At 35.3% G+C, this 14,712-nt stretch overlaps 2 protein-coding genes across 2 annotated transcripts; one reads left to right on the forward strand and one right to left on the reverse strand.

Moving 5' to 3' along the window:
- Window positions 1-2,551: 2,551 nt before the first annotated feature.
- On the forward strand, window positions 2,552-7,978 carry LOC142977857 (UNC93-like protein). The gene is made up of 11 exons (XM_076121971.1): window positions 2,552-2,592; window positions 4,004-4,338; window positions 4,696-4,814; window positions 5,192-5,354; window positions 5,549-5,672; window positions 5,927-6,073; window positions 6,292-6,358; window positions 6,449-6,608; window positions 6,818-6,922; window positions 7,155-7,317; window positions 7,675-7,978. Exons 2-11 carry the CDS (start codon window positions 4,225-4,227, stop codon window positions 7,920-7,922), a joined length of 1,410 nt encoding a protein of 469 aa, XP_075978086.1. The 5' UTR covers window positions 2,552-2,592; window positions 4,004-4,224; the 3' UTR covers window positions 7,923-7,978.
- Window positions 7,979-8,799: 821 nt separating this feature from the next.
- LOC142977815 (UNC93-like protein) lies at window positions 8,800-13,546 on the reverse strand. The gene is made up of 10 exons (XM_076121908.1): window positions 13,277-13,546; window positions 12,771-12,889; window positions 12,103-12,265; window positions 11,583-11,706; window positions 11,078-11,224; window positions 10,693-10,759; window positions 10,225-10,384; window positions 9,854-9,958; window positions 9,380-9,542; window positions 8,800-9,056 (listed from the first exon to the last, which is right to left on the reverse strand). The coding sequence occupies exons 1-10, from the start codon at window positions 13,391-13,393 to the stop codon at window positions 8,812-8,814; spliced, it is 1,410 nt and encodes a 469-aa protein (XP_075978023.1). The 5' UTR covers window positions 13,394-13,546; the 3' UTR covers window positions 8,800-8,811.
- Between the last annotated feature and the right edge of the window lie 1,166 nt (window positions 13,547-14,712).

Here is a 14,712-nt window from a genome sequence, read left to right on the forward strand (position 1 = left end):
GCGTACAATTACTAGTAAAACACTAGACTAGGTATAATAATATCACAGTTCCGTGGACATATTTAATATTTATCGTTATTTTAAAAATATACTTAAGCTATTTTTTTTAATAGTGAATGAATAAAAAAAAAATAAATTAAGTAATATTATTGTGTCAATAATTAAAATGTTTGTTTATTTTCAAATATTTTTTCTTATCAGAAAAAAAAAACAAATTTTCAATTAAATGATTCATTTAATTTTGGAAAAAAATATTTTGGCATTTTATTGGCAGTTTTAATTCCACGCGAACTCAAATCTACAATATCCAGTCGTTTATAAGAATAGCTTGATAAACTGGTATGACAATCACAATTTGTTGATATTTCCTTGTATGCAGATCGTGACTAATCGCAATTATGTCAAATCAGGAAATTAAAACTACTAAAATGCATGTCCTAGGCCGTATTGTTTTTATATTATGAGTAACTGATTGCCATATAACTAGTTAGAGCATTTTAGATTCGCCAAAAGTTATAAAATGGCTAACAATTATTTAAATTAAAAAACATGTTTAAAGGGGTTAAGTAAAATTATAGTTTGAAATTATCAAGGTAAACGAGCGCAAAGGTATAAAACTATTATAACAATATGACTTCTCTCTGCACGAAAAATATATGTCTACCGCGGTTTTTAGGTTTCATCTTTCACTAGCTAATCTCAAGACTCTCAATAAGGCACCATGGCCTTAAGAATACAATAACATTTTAAAGTTTTTTAAAAGTCTTTTTAAAGTTAATTCTTGGCCTTAGAATAAAAACAGAGGCCTCTACATCACAAAATATGGAGTGCTTAACTCCTGATGGAATGTGTTCATGAAGTCTAACACATGTGGCGAGATTACATCGACAGTCACGATGTATGAATGTCAGCCATCCAACAAAGGCTTGACACGGACAATTATTTAGCATTTACAATTACATTGTTACTTTATAATATGATTACAGCATATACGTATAATAATCTCCAAAATAATAGCCTAATAGCAATGCCTAAAGTTGCGTAATAGTCCTTCCCGTAAACTTTGAAGCGTGAATTAGAACTTTTCCGTTTTCACAGGATTACTTTTATATATGTTTATCTACAAATATATCGATACTATGAATAAATAATAAATAAATTACATTTTCTTATGTTCTTTGCAAATAAATCAAACAAAAATAGTAGACTCGGACACTTTGAAAGTAAAATTAGACAATTTAATAATAATAATAATTTTTTTAAACTTCTTCTCTCTGAGGTTTCTTTAGAACAGTTCCTAAAGGTATGCAAAGTCCCCAACCCGCACTTGGCCAGCTGGTGGACTCAGACCTAACCCCTACCTCACTACGGGAGGAGACCCTTGCTCAGCAGTGGGATAATAATGGGTTAAATTTATTATTTATATTTATTATATTGTATAGTATTTTTATATGATTCCTGCCTACTTCTAACAATATGAAGCAAATACTTACATACGACTATTCCTGTTTGCCACATTTTTAATGTCAGTATTTAAAAAGTGTATAGCAGCAGATGTATGAGACCACAGCAATCCGTGTGAAAATTGCCCACCAGTTTCTTAACAATCTAATTACATTTTTAAGTAAATATTATCCATGTACAAACTATCGTAATGATAGTAAACAACACACGTAACGTTAAACTACATAGCGATAATTCATTGTTAACATAAAGATTAATTTGTATTTGTACTGACTATTTTGATATAAGTCAATATTTAGTTATACTTGATATTGACAAAATATTTACATCTAAACATTCTGATAATTGCTTTTAGTGAATTTGTGAAAATCCTTCTTTTCATGTTATTTTACATACATAGCTATACAGATTTACAACATTTTCGGCACAATAAAACATATTCTCATAAAAAACCGTGCTTAGAATATTTGAGACATCGTTTTGCTTTCGAGGAGAGCTTTTGACATTTAAGCGTTGTGTCGTCTCTAGACTCTCTAGGTATTAAATTAACGCCTGGTTCCCACTTGTCGGGTGTCGGATCTGAACATTAATCGGAGGTTTTAGTAGCAGCTTGTGTAAAATACGCTGGGGGCGATTTTCAATGATATCAAATCGATATATGTATGATAGTTCTCTTCAATTTGATCAATGTTATCGCTTATAGACTCTACGGTGCATTTGAAACAGAGATCCTACGTAATTTGAAAATTATTATATTGATACGGAGATACGCGTTTACTTCTCTCAGTTTGCCGTAGTTGCATTTGTACCTTGACAATAACCCTAATAATAGAGCCCCCCTGGCCAATATTCGGCTACAGCAGCCAGTTTCCAGCAACCTAGTAAGAAACTAAAATATTGACTGCATATTTGTAACACAGATTACCTACCGTCCCGTAAAAGTTATTAGCTCCCACGCATTCACAAACATTTAAGTATATAAAAAACAGTGTTTATATAAAGAGTTAAGGGCATTAAAGGTCTTTCAGTAGTCGTTTCTATGCCAAAACTACGTCAGTACTAGTATTTTTAAATTCTACACTTTTATACTAGTTATTTGCGGAGAATAGCAACACGAAGACGCATTCAGTGAGTAGACTAGGATTTTTTTGCATGTTTTCTATTAACAGTTTAATATATACTTTGCTTTCGAGTGAAATTGGCACAATTCCAATATCGTAAAAAATGCAGTATGGATTTTACAGTCAGTAAATTTCTAATATTTTTAAAGGCAGCAGGGGTACCACTAGGCCCGTTAAGTTGTCCTGTATTCTGTAAAGGGACGAGTGACACTATGTTATCCCAGCTATCCCGTGGCAAGAGTGCCACTATTTTGATTGCAGTAGTCGCCTTGCATAAAAATCATGACACCACTGGGACATAGCACGGGTCAATCCTATTACACCAATGGATCTCGTTATGGGACATCGATGACCCGGCTATTGGTAAAAATACGTTCAGTGGACGAGAGACGACTAATCAGAAACAAGTAATTTATTGCACAAAGAAAATTATCGATGCTAGCGATAAAATGATAAGTTTAGTTAATTAGGGCTGCGGACTTCTGACTAACACATATATCTTATTGCAATTTTGGATATAAAGGTTTTCAAAAATGTTCAACCAGCAAGATTTTCGCGCATATCCGAATTCCTACACTACAGCTGACATTCCTTCTTTCAGTAACAATGCGGCGTGTGCAAAAGTCATGAACGTAAACAAATATTTACACTTATGCTGTATTTTCTAGTTTATTATTGTACTAAGGGTCAGTTTTAATCAACTACTATTTACAAATCTGACTAACATTAGTCTGTTGCGCCGCTCGCTTTTATATCGAAAATAAATAAAAGAAGCTCATGTTACCATTTAAGATCGGGCGTTTTATATACAAAGAAAAGCTATAAATTTTAAATATCAAATCAATCGGTTTGCTTTTTAACCATGACAGTATAACAGACGGACAGACAGGTCTATTTTTACATCTATACTAATATTATAAAGCTGAAGAGTTTGTTTGTTTGATTGTTTGTTTGTTTGTTTGTTTGAACGCGCTAATCTCGGGAACTACTGGTCTGATTTGAAAAATTCTGTCTGTGTTAACTAGCCCATTTATCGAAGAAGGCTATAGGCTACATATCATCACGCTACGACCAATAGGAGCAGAGTACCAATGAAAAATATTACAAAAACGGGGAAAATTATGATTCTCTTATGTGACGCAAGCGAAGTTGCGCGGGTCAGCTAGTTCATAATATAATTTAGGATATTAAGGAAGAATGAGTAAAGTTAAACGTGACTTACAAAAACATACACACCTGCAGAAAACATATTTTATATTCACACAATATTATTTATTTCTGCAAACTTATGTACTAATCCTTGATGTAACATTGTAAATAATTGTTTTACGACTGTCATCGATGTTAAATCCTTTGTTTGATGATCAAATAATATGAGTTATATAAAGATTAACGGTACGTTTGTTCTTTTCATTCAGTTGCGAGTTCACACGGCAAAAGAAACATCAAAACGGTATCGCCGCATTGCCACCATATAATAAAATGGGTTATTGATATTTCATATGCTATAAGTGTTAAAACACAGTTTTCGGCTAGAATAGATTTAAAAAATCAAAATAATATCGTAAAATAAAAGATAAGTAGCTAGAATATTCAAAAAGTTATTGGTCGGCAAAATTAGTTAAAGCAGTAATAGAATATGACTCAAGAAAAAGTCATAGAGAGTGGGCTAAAGCCGAACGAGAAATGGAGGATAATGAAAAACGTAGCTGTAGTCACCGTAGCTTTCATGGTGCACTTCACTGCGTACAGTGTAAGTATTAAAGCAAATGTTGCCACTAAAATGACGAAAAGATATAAACATCAGTTTATATCGCAAAGCATTTATTCCATTAATTCAAAATATTTTTACCATGTCACTTTTAAGTTTCCGTGGTTAATATAGTCGAACAACTTAGTAAATAGCCTTATGTGAAAAGGTCCGCGGCTGGCGGAGATATACAAAATAAGTATAGTATATTAGTCACCCACAGGCTCTGCCGCTTACGGTGGCCTATTTGATACAGCTACTTTTATTTGAAAATATATAAAATTGTGCATTCTCTCTACTAAATTGTTCCAGATAAGTATATTTAATTTGAACTTCACTTTTCACGTGCCTTACTTCTAGGGTGCTGCTAATCTACAAAGCTCTATCAACTCGGAGGCAGGTCTGGGTACCGCATCGCTAGCGGCGGTTTACACCGGCATTTTACTCTCAAATATCTTCCTACCGGCTATTGTTATAAAGTAAGTAGACATCAAGATTTAACATTCAGCGACAACCAAGCCAACCAAAATACAATATCTTTTAATGTAAAGTAGGTACTAACTTTTGCTTATGGCTTCGTCCACGTATTTAATTCCTTGTCGGGAATTCTAATCAAGAACCAGAGTAACCAAGGATCCTTGATGTAACAGGTTGTAAGTCACTTGAATTCCAAATATAGAAATCCAATTAATATTACTTGCTTATAAGAATAACAAACATCCGAAAATTCTTATACATTTTCGCGTTTTTAATAGTAGAGTTTTAGTAGTAGAGTAACAGCAATTGAAAGTTTAAGGCAAATAAAATTCTTTCAATCGCAAAAGTTACTTTAATAACCATTCGTCTTTGGTTACAGATGGCTAGGAACAAAATGGGCAGTCTGTTTCTCTTTCATAACCTACTTGCCGTACATAGCATCACAGTTGTACCCCAGGTTCTACACATTGGTGCCTGCAGCCTTTCTGCTTGGTTTAGGCGGTGGCCCGCTTTGGTGTGCCAAGTGTACCTATCTTTCTGTGGTAAGAAAACATTTTGTTTTAGAGCCAAACTTTATATAAATTTGCATTAATAATATTGGTACTAATTACATAAAATCGTTGTGTGTTTAATCTTTTTTCACCACTTGAAATCGTTGATCCATTTTTACAGTTAGTACGCTTAATTTGTTGCAGATGTTTTCAATGATGATTCACAAGTTGAATTAATTTTGCAGGCTGCGGAGGCTCACAGCACCATATCCAAGATACCAGCAGGAACTATTCTGTTACGTTTCTTAGGATTCTTCTTCATGATCTACCAGATGAACCAAATTTGGGGAAACTTTATCTCTTCACTAGGTAAGTCTCTATTATAATATCATAAGCCTTTGTCTTTTTAGGTGCGATCTGTTTAACTGTATATATTTGAAAGCATTGAAGACGAACAAAGCTCCTTTCGTTATAACATTTTAAAACGATTCTTTACAGATGACGTTCGGTTGAAATCATATGATTTCAACTGAACGTCATCTGTAAAGAATCGTTTTAATAATATAGTAGGTATAGTAGGTGTCTCTTTTTGCAAGTTTAAACTATTCTCCTGTTGCTTCTAGTGTTATCATCAGGTAACAACGCGGCGGCAGTGACGTCAGTGAACGAGACAATGATCCCAATACTGTGTGGAGCTAACTTCCTTGCTAATGACGATGATGGAGGAGTACTGGCCACACAACCTCCTGAGAAAATGCAAATGATAGCAGGTAATGACCAAGAAGAATTGACCATGAATGTTCCAAAATGTTGCCTAATGTTTAATATCTCTCATTAGCTTGATTAGCTTACCAGGAGGATTGTCGTAAAACTGGACAATATTACAAACCTGCACACACAATCAACTTAAATAATTTGTGAAGTCATGGTATAGCTACTGCGGGACCGTTAGTTTATCTTTTTTAATTCAGCAAATGTTTTGTTTCAGGAATTTACCTTGGTTGTATGATTGTGTCAACACTCATAGTCGCTATTGGATTAGATTCTATGAATAGGTAATGTAAATATACTGTTCTTATTCGGCCTTTCTTTTGCTCTATACTTGCAATATAAAAAAAATGTTTTGTATGATAATTCCTTCCCAGATATGAAAGTTTCCGTAAAAACAAAAGCAGTGGATTATCAGGACTTGCACTCCTAGCTGTTACGGCAAAACAGTTGGCAGACCCCAATCAGTTGCTACTCCTCATTATTAACATCTTCATTGGACAGCATCAGGCGTTCTTCAGCGCTGATTTTACTGCAGTAAGTAAATAATAAGATGCCTCATTTAAATGTAATTACACTTTACCACAATATTGATACGAGTGAAGCGAATTAAGTTTGGACATAGGCGCTTTGTATAATAAGCATTCTTGGTATAAGTATGTATGCTGACCCTAATAGAAACAGAGTGAAGTATATTTATTCAATTAAGGCGCAGTTTTTTAATTTCAAATAAACTTTTGTTTCAGTCTTTTGTATCATGCGCTGTCGGCACTGGCTCTGTTGGTTATGTAATGATGACATTTGGCCTCTCCGATGCTATTGGATGTTTAGTCACCGGCTATTTAGCTAAGGTAATATAAATTGTTATTTCTAAAAGATTTTTTAACATATATCAATCTCGACTCCCGCAAGTATGCGCATAATAAATAATTGTGTGTAGTTAATACAGGCTGAGAGTCTGGTCGTACTTTTAGTCCTTATTTTTATTTAAAGAAGCTTAAAAAGTATTACCACAAACTAATTTTAAAATAAGTATTGTACTACTAACTATTTTCAGTAGATAATCAATGTGACTTTTTCTAGCTGGTAGGTCGTCTACCTCTGCTCATTGGTGCATTATTCGTCCACGGAGGAGTATTCATCACAATGCTAGTATGGAGGCCTCACCCTGGAGACCAATACATCATGTTCATCATCGCTATGCTGTGGGGACTCTGCGACTCCTGTTGGACGGTGCAGATCAATGGTATGTATGTTTGATGATTCACCTTCAGTGGAACAACGGCATGAGTGGTTTTAAGAAGACTCCGTCTTCTCCCCTTCTCCTTTTCTGCTTCTAAAGATGCATGTGCAAACTAAAGAAAACGTAGATAACATAATATGTTAGGTTGACTAACGTCTATATGTCTGCCTATCTATGCCAATTCGGTTTAGTAGCCACCAAAGAGCAACAGCTAGACTTCCGCATTAACAATCTATGTCCGTATGAATTGTAGTACAAACATGCATACTAAAACCCTTGCTATTTTACCCGACTGCACTACACAAAGTAGCGTAATGTGTATTTGTCAGCCAATGTTTGCTATTACTATTCTCTTTACAGCCTACTACGGCGTCTTATTCCGTGGTAAAGAAGAAGCTGCCTTCTCAAACTACAGACTCTGGGAAGCATTCGGCTACATCATCTCCTATGTTCTCTCTTCATACGTGAGGACTCGGTACAAGATCTACTTGCTCCTCTGCAGCCTTATAGTGGGAGTCATCGGTTACCTTACAGTGGAATACCGACAGTATAAGAGTGAGAAGAGAGAGAAATATGAGAAACAAATGAAGGAAGATGTAAAATATTGAATCAATTGTGTTAGTTATTTAATGTACTGTTTTGTTAATAAACCATAGATACTGAGTATGAGTATTTTTAATTATTAACCTAGGGATAAACGAAATCAATGAATACAGCTTGGCCAATTCACATCCATTCTTCTCGTTGCACAGGATTCTAGGAACAAATACTACGCACCTGAGCTAGTACTACGCCTACACCTATGGGAAAAAGGCGTAATTTGATGTATGCGTGTATATTCATTACCAGGCGCCCATAGCCAGTTGCGCTCACCGGTCGGTAAACGATCTGTGGGTGAAGCAACCGTTGGCGCGGTCATTCCATAGATGGGTGACCGCATAGTGGTATTTGAACTGGGCGCCTCCGTGCTTCGGAGGGCACGTAAAAAGTCGGTCCCGGTTGTTGTCGATTAAGATAACAGTCGTTAAGCCACGTCAAAGGCCTTCGGGCGGCTTGAACAACTTTGACACTAGGTTGACCACTAACCATACGATAAGAAGAAGACCATGCTACATGCCCTAATCTGCCCCAATGCTTGCCTAGAGAATGCCTTGCGAGAATGAGGGGTCTGATCAGGCCCTACTGAGACATTGTATCCTTTCTAAAATTATGAAATTAGTTCTCAGTTTTGATTTTGCTTCCATTTTTATTTGTGAGCCTAAATTTATTAAAATAAAACTATAACATTTTTTAATAACTATAACTGTTTATTAAAAAAAAAACTAGTGTAAAAACTTACCACCTTCCCGTTTGTACTTTAATTAACAAGACAGATAAAATACAATAAAACACCTTGATTTCTTTCAGATTTAATAAAAATACATGAAATAGCCTAATAATAATTTTAAAATAAATAGCTGGATAACAAAAAAAAACCTATAAAACTCCTTTACCAACTCAAGACTTAACATCACTTAAGTCTTTCTTTTCCCTCTCCATCTTGCCTCTCTTTCGCTCGCGGTACTCCACAGTGAAATAACCAGAGACACCCACAATTAAAACGCAGATCAGCAGATACACTTTGTACCGAGTCATCACGTATGAAGAGATGATATAGGTAGTGATGTATCCAAAAGCTTCCCATAACCTGTAGTTTGAAAACGCTGCTTCTTCTTTGCCCCGGAACAGAATTCCATAGTAGGCTGCAAGATATTAATTGAAGAGTTAGTATGAAATTGTGATAGTTTTTTTAAAGATTTAGTTTAGTCTGGGTTGTTATTTAATCGCAAGCATCAAGTTAAATAAACTACCTGGCTACCTGGTCTAAACATCAAAGAAGCAAATGTAAAACGTGGTACTTGAAATAACCTTGTCATAAAGCGAGCCGAGAATGAAATTTCTTTATCTAATACACTAAAGTATTTTTGAGGGAGCTTCAAAGTTCCGATTCTTCAATACTGTGCTAACTATCCTATGGTCTTCGTATGTAACCAAAGAAAGGATATAAGGGTATCAAGTACCATACCGTTAATCTGCACAGTCCACACCGAGTCGCAGAGTCCCCACAGCATGGCGATGATGAACATGATATAGTCGTCTCCGACGTGCGGCCGCCACCACAACAGCGTCACGAACAATCCCCCATGTACACACAGCGCGCAGATTATAAGTGGTAGACGCCCGAAGACCTGAAACCGTTATTTTCAACATCTAATCAAGTTATGTTAAGCTAATGTTAAGAGTAGGGATAGCAACGGCAAATATACTCAGAAATGACAGGATGAATTCCTTCATAAGGGTCTGATATCATATTACAAACTTTTATTACAGTAGTAGTGTAGTAACTTTTAAAAAAACAAAGCTCAATTATGGATTATTCAATTTAGCCATTTTTATCAGATTATGATACCTGAAGCTGGCAAAGGTAAGCTTCAATTAAATTTAGTGAATCGACAATTAAAGTAAGTATGATGTTATTGCGTTACGTAACAGTATCCACCTTGGCCATGTAACCGGTGATAAAACATCCTACAGCATCAGACACTCCATAAGTCATCATGACGTAGCCCACTGTACCCGTGCCGACTGCACACGACACGAACGACTGAAACAAGATGGGTCAACAATTGATATTAATATTCAGTCCCAAAAATCTAACATGGTCTATGCATAAATGGCGCAATAGAAATAGAAATATTATTCATTTGCAAGGGATGCTTGAGACCAGTTTTGGTTGTTGCAGTTATGTGTATGATATTCGACTACATGCAATAAAAGGCAAACCTCTGCATACATCAATATCCTCATAGAAACCCATAACTCTTTGTTCTTACAATTCCTTGTGTCATATCATATTGCATATCATCTTACAGCTGTGAAGTCCGCACTGAAGAATGCCTGGTGCAGTCCATTGAACACGGTGATGACAACAAGTAGCAGCTGGTCAGGGTTACCCAGATGCTTCAGTGTCGCCACCAGCAGTGCAAAACCAGAACTACTACTGTTCTTGTTCTTTCTACACGAGTCGTATCTGAAAACCATACAAAGTTTATCCTCTTTTTTTTATAAAACAACTTCTGCACTAAGAATTACTCTTGTGTCGTGGGGTCTTTTACAAACATACAAATAACGGACACAAGGTACTACAACTAGCTCTGAGACCATTATTTGTGTAATCGAATCCACGACCTCCCGACAAAATGTTAGCGGTGTGGCGACCTAAACCAGTCAGTCGTAATCAAAAGCTTATTAAGTTTTGTAACGTTTTAGGCATGTGTTGTATAATTTATATTTCATAAATATCATCAGCTATTATGAGAAGACGCTATATAGACATACCTTGTCATAGAATCTAATCCTACAGCCACCAATATAGTAGCAGCAACCATACATGCGAGGTAAATTCCTGAAACAGAAAACAACATTCGTGAATTTAGAAAACCGGCCATTTCGTTATCGAAGTTTCCCGTACCATTACCGTCCATAAAAATGGCAAAAATATGACAAGACAGAATGACAGCGGAGTTTTGGTGTTATAATCCATACATGTATATAAGAAAGTCGTCTTAGTTACACTATTAAAAACTCAAAACGGCTGAACCAATTTGGCTGTAAATTGGTCGAGAGGTAGCTTAGAACCAGGTGATAGACAAGAAGAGAAAAAAAAGAAAGCTAGAGCGGAGCTGCGCGAGTTAGCTAGCTTATTACAAGTTAATAATCTCACCAGTAATCATTTGTATTTTCTCTGGTGGTTGCGGAGTGAGTACAGTTTGTTCATCAGCATTGGCAAGGAAGTTGGCTCCACATACTATAGGAATCATAGTCTCGTTCACTGACGTCAATGCTGCTGTGTTGTTACCTGACGAGAGCACTGGAAAACATGAACAGTACTTAACCTTAAGTTAATTATCAAACTTTTTTTCACTTAAAAAATTAAACGTTTTCACATTTGTGAGACTGAGGCCCAGTTTTACTATGTCTGGATAAATATCAGATAGCTTACTCGGTGAATTTTGTGACAGTTGTTTTTATACATTTGCTAATACTTTATTTAGCAGGTTTTCTGTCACTTTTTCATAAGCTGTAGAACTGGCCCTGAGTGTTGGTATGCCAACAATTATGTTGGCTACAACACTAGCCTTTAATAACTACAGTAATGCTATTGATGCGAATTACATTCTGATGCAATGAAAACTTCTGAGTGAATTTAAACTTTAAAAGATACTTACCTAGTGAAGAGATGAGATTGCCCCAAACTTGATTAGTCTGGTAGATCATAAAGAAGAATCCTAAGAACCGCACTAGAAGGGTACCTGCTGGTATGTTCGACAGCGTGCTGTGTGCTTCTGCAGCCTATAAGAAGAAAAATTCATATAAAAAATAACTGCACAAATATTGTGTACTGAAAAAGAATAACGTATTTTTTTTTATATTGGCATGATAATAACTTATGTAATAACTTAAGACAGAAAGTCCTTTTAGTAGGAACTAAATAGATAAATCGACTTGGTATTATATAGATCTCACAACTTTTTGCAGCAGGGAGACTGAGCTGCGAGACTTGAGGTTTTTACAGAATGTTTTTGACGGCATATATGTATTACATGGTGCGACTGCCTATCGTACCTCCACAACCCAAAATTATAGTCACAAACAAAATAATCCGTCGCTTTCATTATATTATACTTTGACCCAGAGAAGAGAGGTCATACAAAATGTTAGAGCTAATACTTGTAAAGAGTTTCTTACCACGGCAAGATAAGTGCACTTCGCACACCACAGCGGTCCACTGCCAAAGCCCTGTACAAGTGCAGCAGGTATCATTGTGTAGAATGTCGGATAAAACTGCGACGCGATGTACGGCATGTAGATCATGAATGATACGCAGATCGTCCATTTTGTACCCAACCATCTGGAAAAGAAAAATAGTTTAAGATGAGAATCGTCAGTCGGTTGATAAAGATTTGAAATTATTATAAGTAAGTAGTTGAAAAGTGGTTTATGTATTCTTGCTTCAATCAATTGATGATATCAATCATTATATATTGAAGTCATGTCTTTTATCCGTAGTTAGTCCGTAGTCAGTAGGAACTGAACACTACATTTCCTTTCCTGTCGATTGATAACCCAACCTAATTGAGCCTGAGCACTACAAAACTTATTTTTTTTTTTTTTTTTTTTATTATTTAAAAGACAACTCCCGCACTAAGAATTGCTCTTGTGTCGCGGGGACTTTTACAAACATACAAACAACGGACACAAAGCACAACCAGACCCGAAGCAATTATTTGTGGATCGCACAAATAATTGCTCCGTGTGGGAATCGAACCCACGACCTCCCGTTGCAGTGATATCGGCGTGGCGACCTAAACCACTGCGCCACGGAGGCAGTCTATGCAGTAAAATTGAAAACTTACTTTATAACAGCTGATGTCAGAAATATATTGGAGAATATAAATGTGGCGTAAATGGCCGCCAACGATGCTGTGCCTAGACCGGCTTCTGCGTTGATAGAACTTTGTAGATTAGCAGCACCCTATAATACAAATAATAATCAAGAAGATTGAATTATTTGACCAATACCTCGAAACGAGCAATCTCTGTATTGACCGAGTCTATTCAACAACTTAGTAGAGAGCACTGGCATGGTGAATTGAATACTGCTGAGTATTTAAAAAATAAAGTAGATGTATCGGACAGGCCACCGTCAGCGGTCGGACAAGTTACTGATGTTTAAAAAATTTACATTTTTGTTTACTTTCAACAACTGCGACCCTTGCGTTCAAGCCTTTATAGTAAGTTGTTGGACAATAGTTTCTTCAGAAATGTGGAAAAGTGAGTTGTTAGACTATAATATAGTTTCTTCAGAAATGTGGAAAAAAGGTACCATTTCTGACAATACCCATTTTTTATTTTTACTTACACTGTAAGCCGTGAAATGTAACATAAAAGCTACAGTGACGACGGCTACGTTCTTCATAATCCTCCATGTTTCATTTGGCTTCAGTCCACTGTCCGGTACTTTCTGTTCTTCAGTCATTTTCTTATACTTATATTACGTTAATTGATCACTTTATAAACTTAAAAGCTTTTTTAACACGTAACTTAATACAAAAATTTGTATGAACAATCTTCAAAATTTCTCTCAAGTCTTTGAAGATATTTAAATTGGTCTAAGAACCACAATTCAGTGACGAAGAATCTTTCGCAATACACATAAATTATGTTTATCAGTTACATCGCGATTGTTGTTACTAATTAAATAATATAATAGTACTATATACGAGTATGATATCGCCATATTATTGTGTAGATCTAAATGATTATATCAAAACTTTTGTTTGTTTGAGGCCAATAATTTCACAAAGTACCATTTGAATTGCAAAAAATATTATTGTGTATTAGGGCCACACAAAAAAGGAAGGCTATAGCCTGTCTTACGTCCCGCTTCAGCCTACGAGAGCTGAATAATCATGTGAGTAAAACAGCGAGACACAAATAGTATGCATTCGTAAAAGTACAATAAATAATGACAAGATATCAGTCACTTTGTTATAATAAGAAGCTTTGTGACAGTATTTATATATATATATATATATCGTACTTACGGTGCAACACTGTCACTTATGCAAAAATGTAGTTTTTCAGGAGAAGCATTTTAAACTTTGACACCTCCCACAACAATAACTTTATGTGATATTGATAAGATGAATACATCAGCGAATACTTTTAACTTTACTTTTGCTTATATAATGATAATAGTAATACAGTAGTAGTGCTTTAAATCAATTACTACATAAGTAACTCATTTTTGCATTTTTTTACAAAAGTGACATTATTGCACCGGGGGTGCGATATATATGCACAGATTTTTTGAAGATAAAATTGATTTACAACGAGAATACACTGGAAATTATTATTTAACATTTCTGAACATTTGTTGCCACGACGATAATGATTATGATAATGATATGATAACATAGTTAAGCTTTATTTAAACTAACTAGGGGGCTCCTTGAGAGTGTACTACTTTGACTGTTTCTACCTCGTGAAAGAGTTCTTTGAAGGCAACTTTTAAGGCTGTAGTAAATAAGAATTGTAGTAATAGTATTTGTACGTAACTTTCTAAGACTGCAGCAAGTGAACGAACTAAATAGCAGCGATCAAAAAGTATAAAATACGTGAGTCTTTATTAGTTAAAATTATTAAAGTTTTTTAAGTTTTTTTATCATTTAGCTGCATGGGGACGAAACGACATTTAGCAAAAATAAAAGTTAATTTTGTTTTCTTAAACTGAAACTTAAAATCTTTAATTGCTCACCAACGTAAGTTAAAAGTAATAGAGGACCACCGTTTTAA

This window comes from Anticarsia gemmatalis, chromosome 13 (assembly GCF_050436995.1).
Source record: "Anticarsia gemmatalis isolate Benzon Research Colony breed Stoneville strain chromosome 13, ilAntGemm2 primary, whole genome shotgun sequence".
In the NCBI taxonomy this organism is placed as follows: domain Eukaryota; kingdom Metazoa; phylum Arthropoda; class Insecta; order Lepidoptera; family Erebidae; genus Anticarsia; species Anticarsia gemmatalis.

Bases quoted from the DNA above. Each gene is read 5' to 3' on its own strand.
- LOC142977857 (XM_076121971.1), top strand. From the start codon at position 4,225: ATGACTCAAGAAAAAGTCATAGAGAGTGGGCTAAAGCCGAACGAGAAA. The intron at 6,074-6,291 runs GTAATGACCAAG...GTTTTGTTTCAG, and splicing joins GAAAATGCAAATGATAGCAG to GAATTTACCTTGGTTGTATG. The intron at 6,609-6,817 runs GTAAGTAAATAA...CTTTTGTTTCAG, and splicing joins TCAGCGCTGATTTTACTGCA to TCTTTTGTATCATGCGCTGT.
- LOC142977815 (XM_076121908.1), bottom strand. From the start codon at position 13,393: ATGACTGAAGAACAGAAAGTACCGGACAGTGGACTGAAGCCAAATGAA. The intron at 12,266-12,770 runs GTAAGTTTTCAA...TTTCTTTTCCAG, and splicing joins CTGACATCAGCTGTTATAAA to ATGGTTGGGTACAAAATGGA. The intron at 10,385-10,692 runs GTATGTCTATAT...TATGGTTTTCAG, and splicing joins GGATTAGATTCTATGACAAG to ATACGACTCGTGTAGAAAGA.